At 41.7% G+C, this 26,749-nt stretch overlaps 2 protein-coding genes across 7 annotated transcripts in view; one reads left to right on the forward strand and one right to left on the reverse strand.

Moving 5' to 3' along the window:
• CTPS2 (CTP synthase 2) overlaps positions 1-26,749 on the reverse strand; it is a 126,623-nt gene that overhangs the window by 49,027 nt on the left and 50,847 nt on the right. The window lies entirely within an intron of this gene.
• On the forward strand, positions 4,121-8,662 carry S100G (S100 calcium binding protein G). Its single transcript, XM_061179023.1, has 3 exons — positions 4,121-4,152; positions 4,665-4,808; positions 8,400-8,662. Exons 2-3 carry the CDS (start codon positions 4,674-4,676, stop codon positions 8,502-8,504), a joined length of 240 nt encoding a protein of 79 aa, XP_061035006.1. The 5' UTR covers positions 4,121-4,152; positions 4,665-4,673; the 3' UTR covers positions 8,505-8,662.

The following is a 26,749-nucleotide window of genomic DNA, read 5'->3' on the forward strand; positions in this document are numbered from 1 at the left end:
CATGAGCAGGCAGTCTCTAGAAGCTGGAAAAGGCAAAGAAATAGATTCTCCCCTAGAGCCTCCAGAAGAAATGCTTCTGAGCTCCAGACCTGTAAAAAAATAAATTTGTCACTAAGTTGGTGGTAATTTGTTACAGCAGCAATAGGAAACTAATACAGTCCTTTATCGTATACAACTTTAACCTCTTCCATCACTTCGTATATGCATCTCCTCTCAGAAACTAAAGTGCGGGCTCCTCACGCACAAGGACTAGATCTTCTTCTCTAGCACCACCAGAGTTCAGCACAATGGCAGGTTTGGATCAAGCGCTCCATCATTAAATCTCCCTGGATTTTAATCAAAAACTAACAGAGGAGACCCAGGGACTGGTCGCTGGGCCTACAAGAAGTGGAGGGTCTCTGAGACCAAGTTGCAGACGGAAGGGGAGAGGGGCAGTGGCCTGCTCTGAGGTCAAGGTACGCTGTGCCCAAGCTCACCTCTCACCTGATACAGGGCCGGTACGTCTCTGCAGCATCAGGGCAGCGTGAGGATGGAATCTACAATGGTGAAAGCATTGAGCAGTACTAGAAATATGTATATATTTTCTAGTTTTTTTAACTTGGTTTTTTCCACCAGTAAAATAAGGTCTATGTTACCTCCACTAGGAAAAGAACATTCTTCTACCTTCAGGTGTGATCATGACACTCAAGTCCTGCCTCTGAGCCTCACACTAACATTGACCAGCTCTCCTCACAGAAGCCCTGCTCCTGAGACGGGGCAGGTGGCATGGTGGCTGAGAGTGCGGCTGGCTCTGGACTTGAATCCCAGCTCTGCCAGTCCCCAGTGACGTGACCTTGAACGGGCCCTTGACCATCTCTGTAGACTGGAGGTAACAGCGGCATCCACTTCACACGGGTGCTGCGGGATTTCTGGAGCTAACGGGTCGGGTGCGGGGGCAGCACACAGCCCATGGTAAAAAGCAGCCCTCGATAGTCCCGGGCTCTGATAAGGAGGCCTCTGCGAACTCTGGCACCCAGGGCAGAGGCTGGAAGTGAAAGGTGAACTCTGTCATGGTGGGCAGGGGGGCTCCCTTTTAGGGACAGCTGCTCTTTAATAGTCAGGGTCTCTCCCAAACCTCAGCATCAAAGACAACACGAGCCCACAGACAGCATTTCACACCCATTTTGCTTCGCAGGGCCTGGCTGCTGACACTACCCTCTTCCTGAGGTGCTTTTTGAGGCGCTGCTGCTGTGGCCTTCGAGCACAGTAACCCAGCCACGGAGACCTGTGGTACCCCAAGCTTGTAAAATAAGTTACTCTTGGCTTTCCTAGGAAAAACTGAAGTCTGTCCAAAGATCAAGCAATTGAACGGTGAGGTGAAATAACCTTTGCCTCTCCATTTTTCCATTACCCATCTTGTGCCTGTCATTTTTTCCCCCTTCTCTGGTTTCAAAATGCACTCTTTTGAACACACCCTGTATTTATCGCCCATCTCCATATATTTTTAGTTAATGTTTCATGAGAGTATCTATTGGTGGATTTCATGTTTCCCACTGCAGGTTTACCCTCACGCTTGAGTCCACAGGTAAAGAGAAAAATAAGAGACGAGAGATATGACTTGCAGAGGTGAGCAAGTGAAAATATAAGAGGACCGACGGGGTGTTTTTCCCGTTCTGTTAGCGTTTACCACAAGCCTAAGTTCTGACAACAAGCGGCACTGGGCCTGTTTTAATCAGAGGTCTTCCCTTGAAACTAGAGATTTGTAGCCTAAAAGACTGTTAACCAACACTGCTCCAAATGTTTTTCTTAGAGTTCATTTTATATACACACATGCTCACACACACGTGTGTTCATATATACATTTCATGTGTTATATACAACATATACTATCTCATACAATATATACTTGTTAAAATCATATAGTTATATATTATATTGTTATTAAGATCACATATAATTATTAAAATCATTTCTTCAATAGACTCAAGAAATAAAACAACTGCCATGTTGATTTTAGTTCACAGGTGGTAATTTGAGAGAACAGATAATTTAAGATGCTATTTCAACAACTGGGGAGATGTGAATACGGGCTGTGATAATGGCATTGTGGTTGTGTAAGAGAATGTCCTTGTCCTTACGAGATAAGATGCTGAGGTATTTAGGGGGTTAGTGTCTGGATGTCTGTAACTGATTCTCAAATGGCTGGGGTTGGGGGGGTCGTCCATAGAAAGAGAAAGCAAATGTGGAAATGTTACCGATTAGTGAATCTGGGCGAAAGGTGGGTTGGTATTCATTGACTCTTCCTGCAAATTTTCTGTAGATTTGAAATTTTTTTAAAAAGGTGTTGGAGGAAAAAGATATTTCATGACTGTTCAACAAAAGCCTCCTTCCTCCCAGGTAAAACAGAGCATAAGTATAAAAACCTGAGAAATTCTCTAAAATCTTGATTAAAATACACTGCCAGAATCAGAACATTTTTGTGTAAATCTTACAGCTAAAAGCAAAATGCCTATCTTTACTCTAAGAAGTGAGTTAATACATAGTCAGTACTGATGCATACCAACGTCAAATAATCTGCAATAAAAGCGAGAATAACATACACAAGACAGCTAAGGTGCATGGAATGATCAGGACTCAGGATTGGTGGGAGCTTTTAAGGAACTCTATATATAAGATTTCACATTTGTTCTCCAAGGTAAATAAGGCCTTAGAATTTTAGAACTGAAAAGCCTCAGAGAGAAATACAGTCCAATATTTTAATCCTGAATTTGTCTGCAATGTAACAAAGGGCCATAGAAAACTAAATATACAAAAGGTCCATAAAAAGTATGGACATATACAAGTATTTAAAAGCTGGTAAGTGCTTTTAAAGTTGATCTGGAACCCCCTTTTGTGAGTTACAATCAGTATCGGATCAATGTTCCCGGGAAATATCCTAATTCTTTCATGGAACTCTTTCTAAGAGAAATAAATTTAGTCTCCAATTTTAAATTCTGGCAGTTCCAAAAGTTTGAAGTAATTCCAATTAAATAAAAGTCAGTCAAGTGTTTTCACGAGTTTTTAGAATGATTAACAAAATAGATTTGGCAAGGAAAAGCAATAAGAAATAAAAAGCACATATGTGAACAACAAATAATGAAAAAGTTGAAAAATGACCATGCTATTTGGCAATCTTGCTTTGCCAAATGAAACCACAAATTATTGTGTATCTTCCCCCGACTTCTTAAACCTGCTTCTCAATGATATTTTATTCATTCATTCAGTTACTCAAAAATTTAACCACCTAGGGACTTCCCTGGTGGCACAGTGGTTAAGAATCCACCTGCCAATGCAGGGGACACGGGTTCGAGCCCCGGTCTGGGAAGATCCCACATGCCGCACAGCAACCAAGCCCGTGCGCCACAAGTACTGAGCCAGCGCTCTAGAGCCCGTGAGCCACAACTACTAAGCCCACGTGCCACAACTACTGAAGCCCGCGCACCTAGAGCCCATGTTCCGCAACAAGAGAAGTCACCGCAATGAGAAGACTGCGCACCGCAACGAAGAGTAGCCCCCGCTCGCCGCAACTAGGGAAAAGCCCGCACGCAGCAACTAAGACCCAAGACAGCCTAATTAATTAATTAATTATTTTTAAAAAGTGGATGTTTATTAAAAAAAATTTAACTACCTTATATGTACAAAACATCAGAGGGACTTCAAAGGCTATAAGGCAATTCTTTAAACTATGTAGTATTTGATTATCTATTTCAGCATTTTTTTCTTGATGTGCAGAAAATTATTTTTTTCAAGCCTAAATATGCAACTAAATTGAAAAAAACCAACCCTCCATATTTGAGCTTTCTGAAATGTGAACAGTGAGCAAATATCCTCGTTCCACATTGTAGGGAAAATATAATCTAAGGGGTAAAGGATCCAAGCTTATACTTGGGACTCTGAACCATTAAGCAACTGTTGAGGTGGCCCTTTATTGGATCTTGCCCTTAATTATGAAGCTCATGCAGTCTTAGGCTTGGGTTTCAAAAATCATTAATAATTACCCTTAAATGGCAAACAAAAGGAAAATTTCCTAATCAGGGTGGCGTATCTGTAAAGACTATAAAAGTCGCAGGATCCTGCTCAGCTTCTCACACTCCCTATTTGATTCTTCCAGCTGCCTCACTGCTGGACGACCAGGTAAGTGTGATTTTAGTAGTACCTGTAGCTGCTTCTGCTTCCTTTCAGAATGGTGTGAAAGATCACGGTCTAGAGAAAAAGTGGGTTTGTGCCATCTAAAGATATTACCAGTAATTTAAAAGGCTAGAAGCTGTGGTCAGGTTTCCTCAAGACCACAGCCTACAGAGTGCAGAGCAGGTACCTAAAAAGTGAAAAATGTCATAATTACTAGCAAAAGTATTTGGCTCCAAAGACTATCTTCTAACAGATGTACTCTAAAAACAGACATTTAACAACCTATCTAAGATGATTATTTTTAAAACACGTTTTCAGTCACTGGTACATTGTGATTCCCACAGTTCCCGCCCCCCTCTCTCCTCCTCCTCCTCCTCTTTATCTTCCCCTCTCCCCTTTTCTTTATTCTCTCTCACCTATGCCAAGGAAACAGCCCAAAAGCACTCAACTCCTGCTGGCAATCATCAGTAGAAAATACTTCAGCTTTTTGGTAAGTCCATTTCTTTCCCAATTTACAGGACACCAAAATGAGTACAAACAAGTTTCCTGAAGAACTGAAGAGCATTTTTGAAAAATACGCAGCCAAAGAAGGTGATCCAAACCAGCTGTCGAAGGAGGAGCTGAAGCTATTGATTCAGACTGAATTCCCCAGTTTACTGAAAGTGAGTATACCACCACAGAGCCCGCTGATGGGGCGGTGATGGTGGGAAGGGAGGGGAGAAGAGAGGAAAGGACGCGGGGAGAGGCTGAGGTCCGCGACGAGACTGATCAGAGCTCCATCTGAGGCAGAGCGCCCAGTAGCCCAGGCATGGGCGTCACCGGAGGGAGGGCGCTTGAATGTGTGCTTTCCTCCCCTGAGGGCAGGCCACATTTCAGAAGGCAAGCTCCTAGAAAGCACGGACTACGCCTTCTATTGCCCACAGCCTTGACACAGAACTCCCCGGGACCAGCCATAGTAAACAGAAGCCATGATCGCACTCTTACCAAGCTAGGCCTGGAAGACCCGCAGGTTGCCAAGCAAACACACTAAGGCCTTCAGCCTGGATTCAGCACCCCTGTGCCAGGCTTTAGGAAAACAATGAGGCCTGTACGGTTATAGGACTTGGACTTGGATGTGCTCCTCTGTTATAGGTAGGATCTCTCAACTAGACCAACACTTACTTGGCAGTCTGTTAAGAAAACCGGCTTCATGCTGATAAATTGCCCTCTGGCGACACCCATTTCTATTTCAAAAGCATTTACATTTGTGTTAATTTGTGTTAAGCACCTAAATTTGTGCTAATGAGCAACCACGCGTTTCTAAACAACTTTCAGGAAAGGATTACATTTCCTCAGCCATAAAGTTTCTGATCAAAACCATCCCAGAGTTATCAAAATCAAAATGCATCTAGAGGCAATAAGGAATAGGGAAAGGTTGATTCTCTTTGCTCCAATACATTTTCTTTCCCTTGGAACTAAAATCCATCTTCAAAATGGAAGCAACTGTGCAACTACCTGTTACATTTGACTTGGTCCCTACTTAGCTCTAACTTCAGAATTTGGTTCTCAGTTTTTAACCACAAACGTCCCTTCTGCCAATATGACATGTGAGAAGGTTTCTAGTTTTAGTTGTTGAGGTTTCTGTTTTTAGTACTAAAAAGTGAAGTATCTGAATTCGATGACCTTATAATCGATATTGTCTTACAGTTAAAATGTGAAATAACTTAAAAAGTTAAAGGTACTAGCAGAAAAAGAGACTTTCTAATTAAAAATAAAAACCAGTGTTTCTGAGAAAGATTCAACTCTTCAAAAAACTCTTAAATTTTTCCAAAAGGAAGAAAAATAATAATAGGAATAATAGAAAATAATAAGAAAAAGGAGAAAAATAATAATCTGACAGGAAAGCCTAGGCAATCTACTCAAACAAGTTGTTTTTAAATAAGGTAAGATTGGTGAATTTTTCTGTATTTTTCTATATTTTATGTATTTCCTATAAAAAGCACATATGACTTTTCTAATTTGGATAAAGGTAGGAAGACTAATGGTAAGTTGTGAAAAATCTACTTATCAAGTCATGTACTGATTATATTTCCACATGGATTTCTAAGGTTTTCTAAACTATACTCTGTTTACATCACATCACCTTGTATGGTTTAGAATCTAGCAAATGCTTCAGGAAAACAGTGCTTGGTATTTATAAAACAGATGCTAAATAACTAACACAGTTTGGTCTTGTGAGCATAGCTAAGTGCCAAGTGTCTTTAAAGGAATCTTAGGGATTAAAGCATACCTTGATGTAGAGATTTGTTGCACAACAATGTGAACATACTTAACGTTACTGAACTGTATACTTAAAAATAGTTAAGGACTTCCCTGGTGGCGCAGTGGTTAAGAATCCGCCTGCCAATGCAGGGGACACGGGTTCGAGCCCTGGTCCGGGAAGATCCCACATGCCTCGGAGCAACTAAGCCCGCGTGCCACAACTATTGAGCCCGCGAGCCTAGAGCCCGTGCTCCGCAACAAGAGAAGCCACCACAATGAGAAGCCCGCACACCTCAACGAAGAGCAGCCCTCCCACTCGCTGCAACTAGAGAAAGCCCACGTGCAGCAACGAAGACCCAACGCAGCCAAAAATAAATAAATTTATAAAAAAAAAAAAAAAAAAAATAGTTAAGATGGGGAATGTTATCTTATGTGTTTTTTACCACAATTTAAAAACAATTTTTGAAGCTGACTTATAAACTAAACTGTTATTTCAATAGGTTTCCTGGGTACTATTTTGCCACAGAGACTCCTAACCTGAAAGTCAGAGTTGTGATGGCTTTAAGATTTGAGTTTTACGGCAGTGGAGGGGCTCAGAACAAGTCTCCCTGAAATATGCCACTTTAGCATGAAGATTACTTGGAACTGAAAGCAATCAAAACCCAAAGATTCAGGGAAAGCTCTTTACCTCCCACTCAACTGCTTAAATTTACACTGCAAAGAAGAGAGCTCTTCTTTTACCAGGAAGAGAGCTCTTGCTAGAGATTCCTTTTCTCCTAAGAAATGTATCTGTATAACAGGCCAAACTTTTGTTTTCCAAACATCTCTGCCTACCTGTGAATGGCCTTCCTTCCCTTTGTAGCCTTAGCCCAGGATGTTATATAAGCCTCGGTTACCTGGCTGCCCTTTGGGTATCATATTTTTATGGGGTACCCTGTACGTATGTAATTAAACTTGTTTTTCTCCTGCTGATCTGTCTATGTCAATTTAATTAAGAGACCAGCCAAAGAACCCAGAAGGGAAGAAGGGAAATTTTTCCACCCCTATAGCAGAGACAAAAATTAATTCTGCTTAAGTCACTACAGGAATACCAGTAGTCAAAAGGGAGTTGAGCTGAACATGATCTGATGTAACAAGCAGTGGTTCTCTGAGTAGTCAGTCCTGCACCAGCAGCATCAACACCGCCCAGGAACCTGTTGGAAATACAGATTCTCAGGTCCCACCCCAAGCCTAGTGAATCGGAAGCTCTGGGAGTGGGACCACCCATCAATTTGGGTTTACTAAGGTCAGCAGGCCCACCTGGTGATTCTGACGCATGCCAAAGTGTGAGAACCACTGAGCCAAAGTCATCCTGCATAGCATGGCAGTGGGCTGCAACCCGGGGTTTGGGAAAAAACTAGGGTGGTTGCTAATTAAGGGGTTGAGCTCTGGAGTCAGTGTGTGAACCCCAAGCCCTCTACTTACCAGCTGGGGGCCCTGAGCAAGTCAGCGGGTGTCTCAAAGCCTCAGTTTCCTCATCTGTAAAGTGGATCTCCCCCACACGGCAGCTGGGAGAATTGCACAGGCTAAGGAAAAGCTTTGGCACGGGGCTGGCCCATGGCAAGCCTAGGATCACATGCTGGTCCAGCTCTGGGGCTGGATGCCAAACCAGCTACCAGGGAAACCTTGGAGCAGGGCCTCTCGGCAGTCAAGTAAAGCCCTGGGACTTCTTCTCAAAAGAATGATTTAGATTTAGTTTACATAGGAAACCAATTATTTTAAAATACACATTATCAATTTTAAAATAATAAATGTATGATATAGTTTTTTTAAAAAAAGGGTAGTCAGTTCTGTGACATGAAGCAATACTACAACTAAAGTTGGTTTCTTCATCTCTATCAGTAACATGTGACTGAAAACTCGGTTGCCTTCTAGGAACGCAGACCCAGTGTCTCTAATTTCGGAGAATGTGCAGCAGTAACTGAATCATTTTCTCTCCTCTCTTCTATCCCATCCTTTTTGTCTAAAACCAGGGTCCAAGCACCCTAGATGACCTCTTTCAAGAACTGGACAGGAATGGAGATGGAGAAGTTAGTTTCGAAGAATTCCAGGTGTTAGTAAAAAAGATATCCCAGTGAAGGAAAAAACAAAACAGATCATTCTAAGAACCGGAAGAAGAGTGCCTGGGATGTGGCCCTATTCTGTACGAAACCACCATTGTCTCCACTTAATTCTTTGCAATTGTAATGATCAAGCAGTGAGGTCTAATTACTGAATAAAGAAATCCTTAGACATGTCTCACCTTGTCAAGTACTGACCCCTGTAGCTTACTAGATTTGAAAGTAACCTTAATTTGATGCATCTAATTTATAGATTTATAAAGAAAAAAAAAAGGCCCAGAATAGTTCCATGATCTTGACCAAGACCACAAAGATGGTGGCGGAGAGCTGGAAAGAATTCTGACGAGTCAAACCAACTCCCTCCCTCCACTCGTCCACCAGCATAACCCGCTCCCTGCTCTCCCTCCGCAGCCACACAGGGCTCACATCATTCCCAACATCAACTCGTATTTCACTCTAGTCAATGCCTAGGGAGAAACAGACTTCACAAAACAGACACTTGTCTTTAAAGTCATCTCCCAGCACCGGCTGTGCCTCTTGAATCAATGACCCTTTGGGGGAGCAAAAGGAATGTATGTTCAGAGAGTCAGTTCCATTCCATCATTGAGGGGATGGCCTTGGTTCTAGTATGTGATATGGAAAATAAAAGGGACAGGAAGGTATAGGGCCCTCCAGCTCTGGCATCCTGCGATGCTGGGATGCTGGGTATCTGAGAAACAGCTAGTCCTCAAGTTCTACTAGTTGAATCCAGCTGGGGGGAGGGAAAGAGGGAGGAGCGTGGGAGAGGAGTAACTTTCTTCTGCCCCTTACCAGACAGTTAAAATGGCAAAGTCAAATCAGTCCAAGTTGGCCACGGCAGCCCACCACAGCAGTGCCCTGGCAGCCAGGTCTTTATCCTGACCACCACTCTCCCCTCCTCGGAAACACCCACAAATCATCAGCGCTGCACCCATTCCCTTTGACCAGCATCTCAACCTTTCTGTTCATTATCACCCTCCTAATGAGCCTTGTTAGACATTTTTTTCCCAATTGCCCCTCCAACGAAATTTTAATTCCACATATACATTATGTGTATACCTGTTTATGTACCACATTCATATCTGTGCTTTAGACATGGTGTAAGATGGTTTTTTGACCCACCACCGCCCCTCAAAAGCAATTTTAACCCCTGTGGTGTAAGTACATAGGGTAGCAGGTCCCCAGAGGAAGAAAACCAGGCAGGGCTTTCTTGACATAAGAGAACCCATTTTTGGCCTAAGCCACTTTGTGATCTAAGCCTGGCCATAATGCTTGTCCTTGAACAGGTCTCAGTAATTAATGACCTTAAGGAAACAATGTAGGAACAAATGACTGTTATCAGGCAAGAGAAGTAACAAGAGCAAAGATAATACATCAGTTGTAAAGACCCCCAGTTCTGTTTCAATGGTAAAGACTAGCTTGAAGCACTCAACCACCAGATCAACTGGAACCTAAGGGATGATAATGTTGACCTTTTCTGACCCTTGTGACATCCATCAACTAAAGCTTGGACTGTGTGGACCACCCAAGCCCCTTCGTGAACATGCATGTGCCCTTAGCTTAAAACTTCCCCAGTTTTCAGGGAGACACTGCTTTGGGAAAGATCCCTGGTGTTCTCCTTACTTGCTGCAAGTAATAGATCCTTCCTCCTCCCATTCTTTGGCTTGGTTGCATCTTTTGGTTCAACACCCACGAAGAGGTGAACCCAGTTTTTGGGTAACATTGGGAGCAACAGCGCATGCCTTTGAACAATGTTTTTCGATGTTTTTATTTTTAACTCATGCTCTAGAGCCAAAATTCCCACACTTTACTTTCTGTAGTTGACATCAGAAAGATATGGGATTATTTCCACTTTCAAAATGTAGGAAATGACAACATTGAATGGTTTTAAAACTACACAAGCCCTCCTGAAGATTCTGCTATGACCTTACTCTCAAGCTGAGAATCACTGCCTGAAAAGTACTGCCTTTGAGTCAGTTTTTTTAACCTAACATATTTGAAGTGTGTGCTGGGTATGTCAGTCAAGTTGGCTGCTGTAATTATCCCAGTAGTTTCAACTGTGCACTTGAAGGCACTCCAAGGTGGGCACACACCCACTCCCCACCTCGTTCACCCTGTAGGGGAGCAGAATTTGCCCCCCTATATGTCTCTCTGGCATATTAATTCTTTTAAGCTGGTTATTTTCTAAGAAACAGCAGACATGGGAGAAACGCTGAAAACCAAGTAGAAGTTACCCTTTTGTAAGAAACATTTACATGCATAAGGAAAATCTCCATTTGTAAGGGTCTCTCCTTGACTGTACCAAGAAGAGGAGGATGACCAAATCTCTAGAAACTTATCAATGGAGAAGGCAAAGGCTTACATCTGCATGAAAAGCTCACCCTTGTTTACCGTGCTTTTCCTGGTCACCTCCCATAACTGACTCCCCACCGCCCACACCCTCTTTTGTCTTTAGCCAAAGATGGTATTCAAGGTGAAAGCCTTCTCTCCCATGTATTCATGTTATTCAACTTTTGTGTGATTTTCTCCTGTTAATCTGTCTCATGCCCATTTAATTCTTAGACCAGCCAGAAGAACCTAGAAGGGTAGAGGAAAATGTCTTCCTCCCCAACAACCCACAGAGTGGGCAGGGGGCTGTCCATAGGCTGAGGAGTTGCATCTCAGACAGGCAAGTCCTGGTGATGTAAGAATCTAGAACAAGGCCAGCCAGGGTGGCCCAAAGTGGGCCAGGCATAAATGAGTTAGGCAGTAGATAGTGACTTGAGGGCAAGGTGTGGGGAGGTCATATATTTAAATTTGCTTGAACATGAGCTAAAAAAAAAAAAATCTCTGAAAGGACACAGAAGAAACTGAGGTAGGAGATAGGTGGGCTCCAGGCTAGGCATTTACAACTGGCATCCTGTTCATACCTCCTGGGGTGAGAAGAAGATGAGCTCTAGGCCAGACATTCATTACCAGCCCCCGGTTTACATTTCCTGGGGCAAGAGATAAACGAGCTCCAGCACTACATATTTATGACCGGACTCCTGTCTATATTTCGAGATCTGCACCTCGATATAAGAAACAGGAACAGGGTAGATAACCGGACACTGGACACTTTTATGGCAGAGACAGAGAGGGGCTAAACCCTGTTAAAAGATCGAGAGGTCATACATTTCCCATCCTTGGGGCAAGGGAGACACTACGCATGCACAAAAGCCTTCACAGGGTCAAAAAGGCAGGAGACGCCAGACCATAGTAAGTCCTGCTACCTCCCTCCCAGAGGCCTTTGCAATGAAAGCCATCTTGACTGAGGGGTGCGTGTACACCCAGGGGAAGGTCCAGAGACAAATTAGCCATGGGGTCAAAACAATACGATTGGCCAAGAAGAAGACAAAAACCCGGAGGACTGCCCCCTCATAAAGGGTTTAAACTTCCCAAAGGCACGACTCTCGCGACTCTCTGAGTTCGCCTGTGCATCTTTCCGCGTGTACTCTGCTTTTCCAGTAAACTTTTCACTTTTCTCTTTACCTTCTGCCTCCTCGCCTGAATTCTTTCTTGACAAGGCAGGCAAGAACTAGGGACCCAGGCCCTAGCTGCTGGCCCCTGTGGTCCAGTGGTTAGGACTCCCAGGCCGGGAACTAAGATCTTGCTTCCAGCTACTGCTCGCTGCTGCTTGCTGCAAGCTGCTGCTTACTGACACCTGTGTCCAAAATCAAAACTAGTATCAGCGGTCACATGTTAGGATGAAACTGAGTCCCCCTAAAACTGAATTCCCCTGCCGAGTTTACGATTAACCTCTCTATTAAAACCTTTTTTCCCTTTCTCATCCCCTCTGACCTCAATCCTGTGCCAATTGAACAATGATCAACCAGTCAGAGGACTAAAAGTGCTCTTGTCAATAACATCCTTAACATACTCAGGTTGTTTCTCCAGGGCAAGATGAGCTAACAGACCGCCCCCCTCCCCAGGTCATGGAAAACCTGGCCAAAGACTCATAAACCTTAGGCATCCTGACTCTTGAAACTGCGATTAACAAATGTCACAAGACAATGATTAGCCCCACCTTCTTTGTCCTTCCCCTTTAAAAACCCCGTAACTCGAAGACCAAATTAGAGGGGATCTGAGGCTCACTTCCCACTCCCTTGCTTGGCACCCTGCAATAAACCCTTACTTTGCTGCAAATACCCGCTGTCAGAGTTTGGCTTTCTGAGCAGCGAGCACTCAACCCCTTGCTCGGTTTCAAGGAAAGGACTGGGCAGATGAGGGACAGAGGTGTGAAAGCCACTCCTCACTTCATATTTTATTGTACATTTTTGGTTTTTCAACCCTGTAAATGTGTGTCCCATCAAAAAGAATAAAAGAAAATTTTAAATAAAAAGAAAACATTTGTAAAATACCATATTGTTGCTTTTCATAATGAGCCTCTTTTCATCCTCTTTCTTATTTGGAATAGTCAGAACATACAACGATCTAAATTTTGGGAAGTGCATTGGAACCTATTTCAAACACTCAGAAATTTAACCAGAAAAAAAGAAAAATGAGTTCTAACCCTTCCATCAAGAAACAAAGGAGATTTTTATACACCATGAGGGAATGTTTAAACACAATCTGTATCATTCTAATTCATACAAGAGCATTCTCATAGTATCAAAAGCCTTAAACATTTCTAATGACTAATTATATTCCACTGTAGGGATACCCCTTAATGGTCTCAACTATTTCCCCATTGTGGGGCATTTAAATTTCTGTCATTTCTGATTCTTCTAACTAATGTTATAGTGAATACCTGTTCACTTCTTTGTCAACATATCAGATTCCTTAGGAGAATTTCGGAGAAGTAAATGTCTGAGTCAGAGGGTATGAATATTTTTATGCTTTGTGAAAGAGACCACCTAGTCGACTTCCAAAAGGTAGTATTGATTCATATGGCTACAAACAGGCAGGAGAGCACCAACTTCACTCCCCAGACAGCATTCATCAGTCTCATTTTAACTACTTCATTAATCGCAACAGTGCGTATCTTTTATTATTTCTGGTTTTTATAGGAATCCCCCACTACAGATGGTACCCAAATTACAATGCTTCAACTTTCCATTTTTCAGCTTTAAGATGGTACAAAATCAACGTGCATTCAGTAGAAAATGTACTTCAATTTTTGAATTTTGATCTTCTCCTGAGCTTGAGATATGCAATATGATCCTCTCGTGATGCTGGGCAGCGGCAGCCACAGCTCCCCATCAGCCATGCGATCACGAGGGGAAACAACTGATACACGTACAACCATTCTGCACCCAGACAACCATTCTGTTTCTCACTTTCAGTACAGTATTCAATAAATTATGAAACAGAGCAGGACCCCACGAGGCCCTCCTGGGTACAAGCCCCTCCTTGTCTCCTGTTGCTTGTTTGTAGAAAAAGCTTTTGTCTCCTAGGCCTTCCCCAGGTTCCAAAGAGCAGACCCAGTTAATGATTAGAGAAGTGGAAAATGCAGAAACAAAGGAAAGCAATCAAACAAGAAAAGTACTAACAGCTTAAACAATAGAGTCACAGGACTCCTAGTTCCTCCTGAAGGGATACAGACAACAATCTGATACATATCTTTGAGTTGTTCTGCAGAAACTAAGTGGAAGATGTTGACTACATGCTGACCACAAGCACACAGACCCCAGACTGGTTGGAACCAGAAGACTGATGATTAAGATTCCTGAAACACCACCCTGTTACCTCACCACCAACCAATCAGAAAGAATGTCCATGAGCTGATCAGGCACCCTACAACCCTCTCCCATAACGTTGCCTTTAAAAACCCTTGCCTAAAAGCCATCGGGGAGTTTGGGTCTTTTGAGCACTAGCTGCACATTCTCCTTGTTTGGCACCCTGCAATAAATGCTGTCTTGCCCTTCACCACAACCCGGTGTCAGCAGACTGGCTTTGCTGTGCATCGGGCAGGTGGACCCGAGTTTGGCTCAGTAACAATTTCATGAGATTTTTAACACTTTATTATGAAATAGGCTTTGTGTGAGATGGTTTTTCCCAACTGTGGGCTAATGTAAGTGTTCTGAGCACACTTAAGGTAGGCTAGGCTAAACTATGATGTTCAGTAGGTTAGGTGTATTAAAGGCATTGACTTCCAATATTCAGGACATAACCCCATCATAAGTCAGGGAAGATATTTATTCTCCCACTGAGTTTATGGTTGGATACTGTTTTGTAAAAGATATTCTTTCTCTTGTTTGAAGTACCCTGTCAAGTTTGTTATGAGATTGTGAGCACCAGGGTGTAGATACTGTACACTGCCTATTGAGTGTCTATGGTGACACTCTTTTGTTTGATCAATATGATGTGTTAATCAATTTAATTCCCAGGATAAACACACTATCCATTCATGACTGATTATCCCTTAACACTATTAACTTAGACATTCTAATACTTTATTTAAGGTTTTTACATCTTTATTAATAACCAACATTAGTCTATAGCTTGGAGTTTTATTTTTTGTTGTATGTGCTTTCTTGAGTTCTAATGTTTAGGTCATGCTAGCTTCCCATTTTCGCCTATGTTTTCGATCTCAATCAGCCTCTCACAAAGTAAATATACACTATCTCTTTCAATTCCAACATACATAAAGCACCTACTACAGGCAAGGTATTATACAAGATGCCATAAGAGATACAAATTGTCAGACCTCTGAGATCCTAAGTCAGTGATTCTGAGATCAGGAGAGAGAAAGGCTTAATCTAAGAAGTAGTATTTCAACTGGGATTTGTAGGAGCAACGTTGAAGAGAACGTGCAGAGAAGGGGCAGCACTGGGCATTGAAAAAGAGAGGAAACACATCAAATAAACATCATGTTGTTAAGAAGGAAGACATTTTCCTCTACCCTTATAAGGTCTTCTGGCTGGTCTAAGAGTTAAATTGACATGAGACAGATTAACAAGAGAAAATCAAAGTTTAATAACATGTATACATGGGAGAGACCCAGGAAAACTGAGTAACTCACCAAAATGGCCAAAACCCTAACCTTAAATACCAACTTCAGCCACAGACAAGAGGATGTTGAAGGTGGGGAGAGTCAATTATGGGAGGTGACTAGGAAAAGAACAGTCAACAAGGGCAAGACTGTGATGCAGATTTGTGCCCTGCCTGAAGTCTTTTCTCCCCTCTCATCCCTCTGTCTCCCATGCCAGCTGAATCCTCCTAAAGCACCCATTTCTATTGAAAAGCCTTCAGTAACGAGTACGGTATTTATCAATTACATAAGATGTCAAGGTTTGCAGGTATTATCTTACTCATTCCCTGATGCCTTCAGGGTTAATTTTGACACTGACACTCAAGGACCTCCACAAATTCACACCAATCTCCTTTATTTCCTTCCACTTCTGTACAGGAGAGATGTGCTTCAGCCACGCTATTTTATGACCAAATCTTGGACATTCTAGCCTAGCATAAGCCTCCCCTCCTTTCAACTAACTCTCCAAGAGTCTCACAATCTTCCCTTCTTACTGTAACCCACAGTATTTCCCCCCTCTCACCACCCCGGACCCTGAATTCTTAAGTATCCAAGGACTACCTGTGCTCTGCAATACCTTGGCCACTACACTAGGTGGCTATTGACATTTAAATCAATTAAAATTAAATAAAATTTAGGGACTTCCCCGGTTGCACAGTGATTCAGAATTCACCTGCCAATGCAGAGGACACGGGTTCGAGCCCTGGGCCGGGAAGATCTCACATGCCGCGGAGTCACTAACCCTGTGCACCACAACTACTGAGCTTGCGCTCTAGAGCCCACGAGCCACAACTACTGAGCCCATGTGCCACAACTACTGAGCCCACGTGCCTAGAGCCGGAGCTCCGCAAAAAGAGAAGCCACTGCAATGAGAAGCCAGCACACCACAACAAAGAGTAGCCCCTGCTCACCTCAACTAGAGAAAGCTCGTGTGGAGCAGCGAGGACCCAACGCAGCCAAAAATAAATTAAATAAATTTTTTAAAATATTAAATTAAATTTAAAATTCAGTTCCTTGACAGAAGAGAAGACACAGAGACACAGGAAGAAGAGGAAGCAATGTGACCAGGATGATAGAGATAAGAGTGAAGTAGGCCCTGAACCAAGATGGCGGAGTAGAAGGACGCGCTCTCACTCCCTCATGCGAGAACACCAGAATCACAACTAACTGCTGAACAATCATCGACAGGAAGACACTGGAATTCACCAAAAAAGATACCCCACATCCAAAGACAAAGGAGAAGCCACAGTGAGACGGTAGGAGGGGCGCAATCACAATAACATCAAATCCCATAATTGCTGGGTCGGTGACTCACAAACTGGAGGACACTTATACCACAGAAGTCCACCCACTGGAGTGAAGGTTCTGAGCCCCACGTCAGGCTTCCTAACCTGGGGGTCCGGCAACGGGAGGAGGAATTCCTAGAGAATCAGACTCTGAAGGCTAGCGGGATTTGATTGCAGGACTTTGACAGGACTGGGGGAAACAGAGACTCCACTCTTGGAGGGCACACACAAAGTAGTGTGGGCATTGGGACCCAGGGGAAGGAGCAGTGACCCCAGGGGAGACTGAACCAGACCTACCTGCTAGTGTTGGAGGGTCTCCTGCAGAGGTGGGGGGTGGCTGTGTCTCACCGTGAGGACAAGGACACTGGCAGCAGAAGTTCTGGGAAGTACTCCTTGGCGTGAGCCCTCCCAGAGTCTGCCATTAGCCCCACCAAAGAGCCCAGGTAGGCTCCAGTGTTGGGTCACCTCAGACCAAACAACCAACAGGGAGGGAACCCAGCCCCACCCATCAGCAGTCAAGCGGATTAAAGTTTTACTGAGCTCTGCCCACCAGAGCAACACCCAGCTCTACCAACCACCAGTCCCTCCCATCAGGAAACTTGCACAAGCCTCTTAGATAGCCTCATCCACCAGAGGGCAGACAGCAGAAGCAAGGAGAACTACAATCCGGCAGCCTGTAGAACAAAAACCACATTCACAGAAAGACAGAAAAGATGAAAAGGCAGAGGGCTATGTACCAGATGAAGGAACAAGATAAAACCCCAGAAAAACAGCTAAATGAAGTGGAGATAGGCAACCTTCCAGAAAAAGAATTCAGAATAATGATAGTGAAGATGATCCAGGACCTCGGGAAAAAAATGGAGGCAAAGATCAAGAAGATGCAAAAAATGTTTAACAAAGACCTAGAATAATGAAAGAACAAACAAACAGAGATGAACAATACAATAACTGAAATGAAAACTACACTAGAAGGAATCAATACCAGAATAACTGAGGCAGAAGAACGGATAAGTGACCTGGAAGACAAAATGGTGGAATTCACTGCTGCGGAACAGAATAAAGAAAAAAGAATGAAAAGAAATGAAGACAGACTAAGAGACCTCTGGGACAACATTAAACACAACAACATTCACATTATAGGGGTCCCAGAAGGAGAAGAGAGAGAGAAAGGACCAGAGAAAATATTTGAAGAGATTATAATCGAAAACTTCCCTAACATGGGAAAGGAAATAGCCACCCAAGTCCAGGAAGTGCAGAGAGTCCCAGGCAGGATAAACCCAAGGAGAAACACGCCGAGACACAGAGTAATCAAATTGGCAAAAATTAAAGACAAAGAAAAATGATTGAAAGCAGCAAGGGAAAAACGACAAATAACATACAAGGGAACTCCCATAAGGTTAACAGCTGATTTCTCAGCAGAAACTCTACAAGCCAGAAGGGATTGGAATGATTTACTTAAAGTGATGAAAGGAAAGAACCTACAACCAAGATTACTCTACCAAGCAAGGATCTCATTCAGATTCGACGGAGAAATCAAAAGCTTTAGAGACAGGCAAAAGCTAAGAGAATTCAGCACCACCAAACCAGCCCTACAACAAATGCTAAAGTAACTTCTCTAAGTGGGAAACACAAGAGAAGAAAAGGACCTACAAAAACAAACCCAAAACAATTAAGAAAATGGTCATAGGAACATACATATCGATAATTACCTTAAACGTGAATGGATTAAATGCTCCAACCAAAAGACACAGGCTTGCTGAATGGATACAAAAACAAGACCCATATATATGCTGTCTACAAGAGACCCACTTCAGACCTAGGGACACATTCAGACTGAAAGTGAGGGGATGGAAAAAGATATTCCATGCAAATGGAAATCAAAAGAAAGCTGGAGTAGCTATACTCATATCAGATAAAATAGACTTTAAAATAAAGAATGTTACAAGAGACAAGGAAGGACACTACATAATGATCAAGGGATCAATCCAAGAAGAAGATATAACAATTATAAATATATATGCACCCAACATAGGAGCACCTCAATACATAAGGCAACTGCTAACAGCTATAAAAGAGGAAATCGACAGGAACACAATAATAGTGGGGGACTTTAACACCTCACTTACACCAATGGACAGATCATCCAAAACGGAAATAAAGAAGGAAACAGAAGCTTTAAATGACACAATAGACCAGATAGGTTTAATTGATATTTATAGGACATTCCATCCCAAAACAACAGATGACACTTTCTTCTCAAGTGTGCCGGAACATTCTCCAGGATAGATCACATCTTGGGTCACAAATCAAGCCTCAGTAAATTTAAGAAAACTGAAATCATATCAAGCATCTTTTCTGACCACAATGCTATGAGATTAGAAATCAATTAAAGGGAAAAAAACGTAAAAAACACAAACACATGGAGGCTAAACAATACCTTACTAAATAACCAAGAGATCACTGAAGAAATCAAAGAGGAAATCAAAAAATACCTTGGGACAAATGACAATGAAAACACAACAATCCAAAACCTATGGGATGCAGCAAAAGCAGTTTTAAGAAGGAAGTTTATAGCTATACAAGCCTACCTCAAGAAACAAGAAAAATCTCAAATAAACAATCTAACCTTATACCTAAAGGAACTAGAGAAAGAAGAACAAACAAAACCCAAAGTTAGCAGAAGGAAAGAAATCATATAGACCAGAGCAGAAATAAATGAAATAGAAACAAAGAAAACAATAGCAAAGATCAATAAAACTAAAAGCTGGTTCTTTGAGAAGATAAACAAAATTGATAAACCATTAGCCAGACTCATCAAGAAAAAGAGGGAGAGGACTCAAATCAATAAAATTAAAAATGAAAAAGGAGAAGTTACAACAGACACTGCAGAGATACAAAGCATCCTAAGAGACTACTACAAGCAACTCTATGCCAATAAAATGGACAACCTGGAAGAAATGGACAAATTCTTAGAAAGGTATAACCTTCCAAGACTGAACCAGGAAGAAATAGAAAATATGAACAGACCAATCACAAGTAATGAAGTTGAAACTGTGATTAAAAATCTTCCAACAAACAAAAGCCCAGGACCAGATGGCTTCACAGGTGAATTCTATCAAACATTTAGAGAAGAGCTAACACCCATCCTTCTCAAACTCTTCCAAAAAATTGCAGAGGAAGGAACACTCCCAAACTCATTCTATGAGGCCACCATCACCCTGATACCAAAACCAGACAAAGATACTACAAAAAAAGAAAATTACACACCACTATCACTGATGAATATACATGCAAAAATCCTCAACAAAATACTAGCAAACAGAATCCAACAACACGTTAAAAGGATCATACACCATGATCAAGTGGGATTTATCCCAGGGATGCAAGGATTCTTCAATATATGCAAATCAATCAATGTGATATACCATATTAGCAAATTGAAGAATAAAAACCATATGATCATCTTAATAGATGCAGAAAAAGCTTTTGACAAAATTCAACACCCATTTATGATAAAAACTCTCCAGAAAGTGGGCATAGAGGGAACCTACCTCAACATAATAAAGGCCATATACGACAAACCCACAGCAAACATCATTCTCAATGGTGAAAAACTGAAACCATTTCCTCTAAGATCAGGAACAAGACAAGGATGTCCACTCTCACCACTATTATTCAACATAGTTTTGGAAGTCCTAGCCACGGCAATCAGAGAAGAAAAACAAATAAAAGGAATACAAATTGGAAAAGAAGAAGTAAAACTGTCACTGTTTGCAGATGACATGATACTATACATAGAGAATCCTAAAGATGTCACCAGAAAACTACTAGAGCTAATCAATGAATTTGGTAAAGTTGCAGGATACAAAATTAATGCACAGAAATCTCTTGCATTCCTATACACTAATGATGAAAAATCTGAAAGAGAAATTAAGGAAACACTCCCATTTACCACTGCAACAAAAAAAATAAAATACCTAGGAATAAACCTACCCAGGGAGACAAAAGACCTGCATGCAGAAAACTATAAGACACTGATGAGAGAAATTAAAGATGATACCATCAGATGGATTGATATACCATGTTCTTGGATTGGAAGAATCAATATCGTGAAAATGACTATACTACCCAAAGCAAACTACAGATTCAATGCAATCCCTATCAAATTACCAATAGCATTTTTTTACGGAACTAGAACAAAAAAAATCTTAAAATTTGTATGGAGACACAAAAGACCCCGAATAGCCAAAGCAGTCTTGAGGGAAAAAGGCGGAGCTGGAGGAATCAGACTCTCTGACTTCAGACTATACCACAAAGCTACAGTAATCAAGACAATATGGTACTGGCACAAAAACAGAAACAGAGATCAATGGAACAAGATAGAAAGCCCAGAGATAAACCCACGCACCTATGGTCAACTAATCTATGACAAAGGAGGCAAGGGTATACAATGGAGAAAAGACAGTCTCTTCAATAAGTGGTGCTGGGAAAACTGGACAGCTACATGTAAAAGAATGAAATTAGAACACTCCCTAACACCATACACAAAAATAAACTCAAAATGGATTAGAGACCTAAATGTAAGACTGGACACTATAAAACTCTTAGAGGAAAACATAGGAAGAACACTCTTTGACATAAATCACAGCAAGATCTTTTTTGATCCACCTCCTAGAGTAATGGAAATAAAAACAAAAATAAACAAATGGGACTTAATGGAACTTCAAAGCTTTTGCACAGCAAAGGAAACCATAAACAAGATGAAAAGACAACCCTCAGAATGGGAGAAAATATTTGCAAACGAATCAATGGACAAAGGATTAATCTCCAAAATATATAAACAGCTCATGCAGCTCAATACTAAAAAAATGAACAACCCAATCCAAAAATGGGCAGAAGACCTAAACAGAGATTTCTCCAAAGAAGACATACAGATGGCCAAGAAGCACATGAAAAGCTGCTCAACATCACCAATTATTAGAGAAAGGCAAATCAAAACTACAATGAGGTATCACTTCACACCAGTTAGAATGGGCATCATCAGAAAATCTACAAACAACAAATGCTGGAGAGGGTGTGGAGAAAAGGGAACTCTCTTGCACTGTTGGTGGGAATGTAAATTGATACAGCCACTATGGAGAACAGTATGGAGGTTCCTAAAAAAACTAAGAATAGAATTACCATATGACCCAGCAATCCCACTACTGGGCATATACCCAGAGAAAACCATAATTCAAAAAGACAGATGCACCCCAATGTTCACTGCAGCACTATTTACAATAGCCAGGTCATGGAAGCAACCTAAATGCCCATCGACAGACGAATGGATAAAGAAGATGTGGTACATATATACAATGGAATATTACTCAGCCATAAAAAGGAACGAAATTGGGTCATTTGTTGAGACGTGGATGGATCTAGCGACTGTCATACAGAGTGAAGTAAGTCAGAAAGAGAAAAACAAATATCATATATTAACGCATATATGTGGAACCTAGAAAAATGGTACAGATGAACCGGTTTGCAGGGCAGAACTTGAGACACAGATGTAGAGAACAAACGTATGGACACCAAGGGGGGAAAGCGGCAGGGGGATGGGGTGGTGGTGTGATGAATTGGGCGATTGGGATTGACATGTATACACTGATGTGTATAAAATTGATGAGTAATAAGAACCTGCTGTATAAAAAAATAAATAAAATAAAATTCAAAAATTCAAAAAAAGAAGAGTGAAGTAGCCAAGGAAGCTAAGCGTTTCTGGGAGCAACCAGAAGCTGGGAGAGACAGGGAGGGATCCAAAAATAAATAAATTAATAAATAAATAAAATAAAAATAAAATAAATAAAATAAAATTCAGTTCCTTGGCCACCCTAGCTAAATTTCAAGTGCTCCACAGCCCCATGTGGCTCGTGGCTGCCATAAAGGATGGCACAGATCCAGAACATTCTCTCATGGCAGAAGTCCTGGTTGTCAGAGCTGGTAGCGTTACCGAGGGCACACTCACATACTGCCACACATTTGGTTGTACGTCTCAGGCGTCTGTGTCTTGTGTCTCCAACTAAACTGCATGCAAGCAGGGTTGTGGCAGCTGCTCATTTGTAATACACTACATTTAGGACTGCACTTAAGTGGACGAGTGCCAAATGCACAGTGAGTTTTTTCTTCTTAATAATCTCTTTCCACTAGAATCCAGTTATTTCTACTGCAAAAAAAAAAAAAAAAATCTTTCAAGTTGTTGAAATACCTATTCCTAAGGCATTTCCCATTGAGCTAAAGGTATGAAAGCTTTCAAATACATTAGCTTTGAAGTACTCATTTAGTCATTCAGTTATTGTTAAAATTATGGACTACCCTTATTGATTCACTAATGGGGGCTTACTCCCAGCTGTGCTGACTTCTTTTAAAAAGTAGACTCCAGTAACAGCCTGATATCAACTCTGAACCTATGGTCCCCACAGAGACAGGATTAAGTGACTATTAGGCTCCCAGACTGGTCCATAAAAAGCTATTTTACCCACAGTACAGTTGTCTTCCTCACAGCTGCTTTTATGAGAAAAAAGTTCTTTAGCCCAAACTAAGCTCCAAATGACTTCTTTAAGATCATTTTGTTAGTTGGGAGATGCTTACTACAATGTTCTAAATTAAAGCAGTCTTCAAAGTTATAAAAGTTGCCTGGAAGGTTACTGTAAGTGGCTGTCTGGGTTTTTTAACGCTCTTAATTTGCTTTCCATATGAAATTGTTGAAAAATAAATGAAAGTAGAAAATATTTCAAACAGGGCTTCAACTAAAGGTAGGAAAATGTTATGCATTAATTATGCTTAGTATATAATACAAATTACCCTTCACCTGAATGCATTTTTAATTATATGTGACTATCATAAATCCACTGTGTCAGATGTAAAATTAATTTTGGCTTTGAAAATTCTTGGATCAAAAAGGGGTAAAAGAAGTCACATCTATGATAAATAACCAAAACTGCAATAATATCAAATGCCACAATCTCAAATCTCCATTTGCATCTGCTTAAAATGCTTCACATTTCTCACTCTTCCTTACCAATAGCACCGTCCAAGTGTACATGTGTGAAAGGAAAAATCAAAATGGACTCAGTACTGCTAAGAGAACTCTCTAAAATGGAGCCAGGAGGCCACTAAGGAAGTATGACTTATGCACATGTCAGCCTGGATGGAATCTGACCTTTTGACCCGATGAAGTCATCAGAACTGATACCAAGCAGGACCCTGTGGGGCTCCTGAGCACCAAAGCCCTTCCGTGTCCCCCATTTCTTGATTACAGGAAATAGGCTTCATTCAGCCTCCCTGACCTTCCCTGAGTTCCAAGGAGCAGGTTCAAACAGATGCTAATTAGGGAAGGGAGGGGATGCGGAGACAAGGGAGGAACAGTCAAGAGAAACAACAGTGCAGCCTTGGGGCAGGGTCCTGGTTCCCCTCAAGGGACACACATAACAATATCTTTGAGCTGTTTTGCAGATACTGAAACCACCTCCAGGTGGGAGAAGTTAACTGCATGCTGCCCACAAGCACGTAGACCCCAGACCAGCTGGAACCAGAAGGTTGCTGATGCTGACGCCCACTTACCTCCCCACCAGCCAATCAGAAGAACGTCCACGAGCTGATCACGCCCTCTGTGAACCATAACTATAAAACTCCTCACTACCCCCTCCAGGTCGGGACACAGTTTTGAGGGCATTAGCCTGCTGTAGCCCCCTTTGCCTGGCAAAGCAATAAAGCTATTCTTTTCTACTTCACCTAAAACTCTGTCTCTGAAATTTAATTTGGTGTTGGGGTACAGAGGCCAGATTCGGCTTCAGAACACCTGCCAGAAACTCAAGATATTTACTGGACCCCTACCCTAAGACAACTCATGATTCCTCAAAGGCAAATATTCTCTGACTCGCATCAGAGTCTATCACAATTCTTACCAGGCAACTTTTAACAACCTCTTGGCATTCTGTCTTTATAAGCCCTCTCTCTTCCTCAGAACACTCTTTTAGGATTACACAAATCTATGTCTCCCAAATTGTTTTTTTTTTTTGGCCATGCAGCGGGGCTTGTGGGATCTTAGTTCCCCGACCAGGGATCGAACCCGGGCCCCCCCGGCAGTGGAAGTGTGGAGTTCTAACCACTGGCAGGGAATTCCCCCAAATTGCAATTCTTAAGATTCCAAATAAACTCTTTTCCTATTTGCAGCCTCCTGTATTACTTTTTTAGTTGACACCAGTCTATGTTGATGTGTTTGAATGTGGAACATGGATTCTGTTTTCAGATTCTGTTTCCATGTCTAATGTAAATTCAGATTTTTAAGTTACTATTTTCAGTAAACAGAAAAGAAATGCTAAAAATTATGCATATCCACATACCTAAACATCAGATTGAGATCATTCTTCCTATATATATCTCAAAAGCCAAAAACATTCTAAATATAAACTCTACAATGCCATGAGCTATCCTCCACATGAACTGGAGAGATGTGAAGCCAAATTCAAGGTCAAGGGTGTCAGCAGCAGCCATGTGATTGATACAGAGTCAGAATACAAGTCAGCTACAGCTGTGTTCCTGGTACGCATCATCTAGAAGGCAGGTGAAGCTGCTTTAAAGCAGGCCAGAAAGTCAGACTTGCTGTAGAACCTAAATATTCTGCAAAGTTCCAGAGCCTTCTATCTCACCTTGTGGATCAAGCAGAGAAATGGCACAATAAAATAAATTGTACTCACTCTCTCCTGGTACTTCCAGATTCAGAAAGACTCTACCTTCACTCTTAGAAAAAAACCTATTTCTCCTTTTATGTGCATAAGAGACGCCCCCTCTTAGATATCTGTCCTGTATGCCAGTATCTCTACTGATTTAATAAGCAACCATAAGACTAATCATGCATGCCAAAGGAGGGTCACGATGGCCCACGAAGGGGAGCAGAATTTGCCCCCCCCACACAAAATATGTCTCTTTGGCATAAAGATTATCCTGGGCTGATTATTTTTAAGAAACAGGAGACATAGGAGAAGCTCTAAAACAGAACAGAAGTTACCCTTTTGTTAGAGACATTTGCATTTATAAGGGAAACCTCCATTTGTAAGGGTGTCTCCCTCTCTGTACCAGGAAGAGAAGGGTGACTCTAAATCTCTAGAAACTCTTCTCAATGGAGAAGGCAGGGACTTAAATCCGCATAACAAACTCACCCTTGTTTACTGTGCTTTGCCTTGAAAACCTCCCATAAATACCTCCACCCCCAACATCTTCTTTTCTCTGTAGCTGGAGACGGTACTTAAGATGGTGGCTTGGGCCATTTCTGGGAGTTACTCAGTTTTCCTGGGTATACAGGAGGTATCCATGTTATTAAGCTTCTGTTTGTTTTTCCCGTTATTCCTTTATTACAGGGGGCCTCAGCCAAGAATCTAGAAGAGTAGAGGGAAAATGATTTTTTCTCCCCCACACCCATGAAACAGATTTTAGCTGCAAATATACCCTTTAGGAGGCTCCTGGTTTCCAAACTATTTACTTTCTTAGCGAGAAGGGCCAGAATGGCCATTACCCACTGTAAGTCATTGTTATTTGCTCAAGTTTAAGTGATTCCCCAGGCTTCCTGGTGTCTGCTGCCTGGTGATTCTATTACCTTAGTCTTTTCCTTCAATAAGACTTCTCCACATCCTCATAAATGGTGGCTCTTAAGGCTATTTTTCTCCAACAAACTGATTGCAGGACATAAAGATGTTCAGTAGCAATTAGGTTTTATTGTTCTCATCTCACTTATGAGTATAGAAACTATCAAAATGTAAAACGCACAATTCCTCTGACTTCGCAATTCCCCTTTTAGGAATTCATCCCATAGAAGTGTGTGTGTGTCGCTATGAGAACATATGTACAGATACTAATTTGCAGCATGATTTAAAGCAGCAAATAATGGACACAACCTAAATATTCATCAATATGAGACTGTTTAAATAAAGAAT

This window comes from Eubalaena glacialis, chromosome X (assembly GCF_028564815.1).
Source record: "Eubalaena glacialis isolate mEubGla1 chromosome X, mEubGla1.1.hap2.+ XY, whole genome shotgun sequence".
In the NCBI taxonomy this organism is placed as follows: domain Eukaryota; kingdom Metazoa; phylum Chordata; class Mammalia; order Artiodactyla; family Balaenidae; genus Eubalaena; species Eubalaena glacialis.

Coding starts and splice junctions, on each gene's coding strand:
- S100G (XM_061179023.1), top strand. CDS start 4,674: ATGAGTACAAACAAGTTTCCTGAAGAACTGAAGAGCATTTTTGAAAAA. Junction 4,809..8,399: donor AATTCCCCAGTTTACTGAAA/GTGAGTATACCA, acceptor GTCTAAAACCAG/GGTCCAAGCACCCTAGATGA.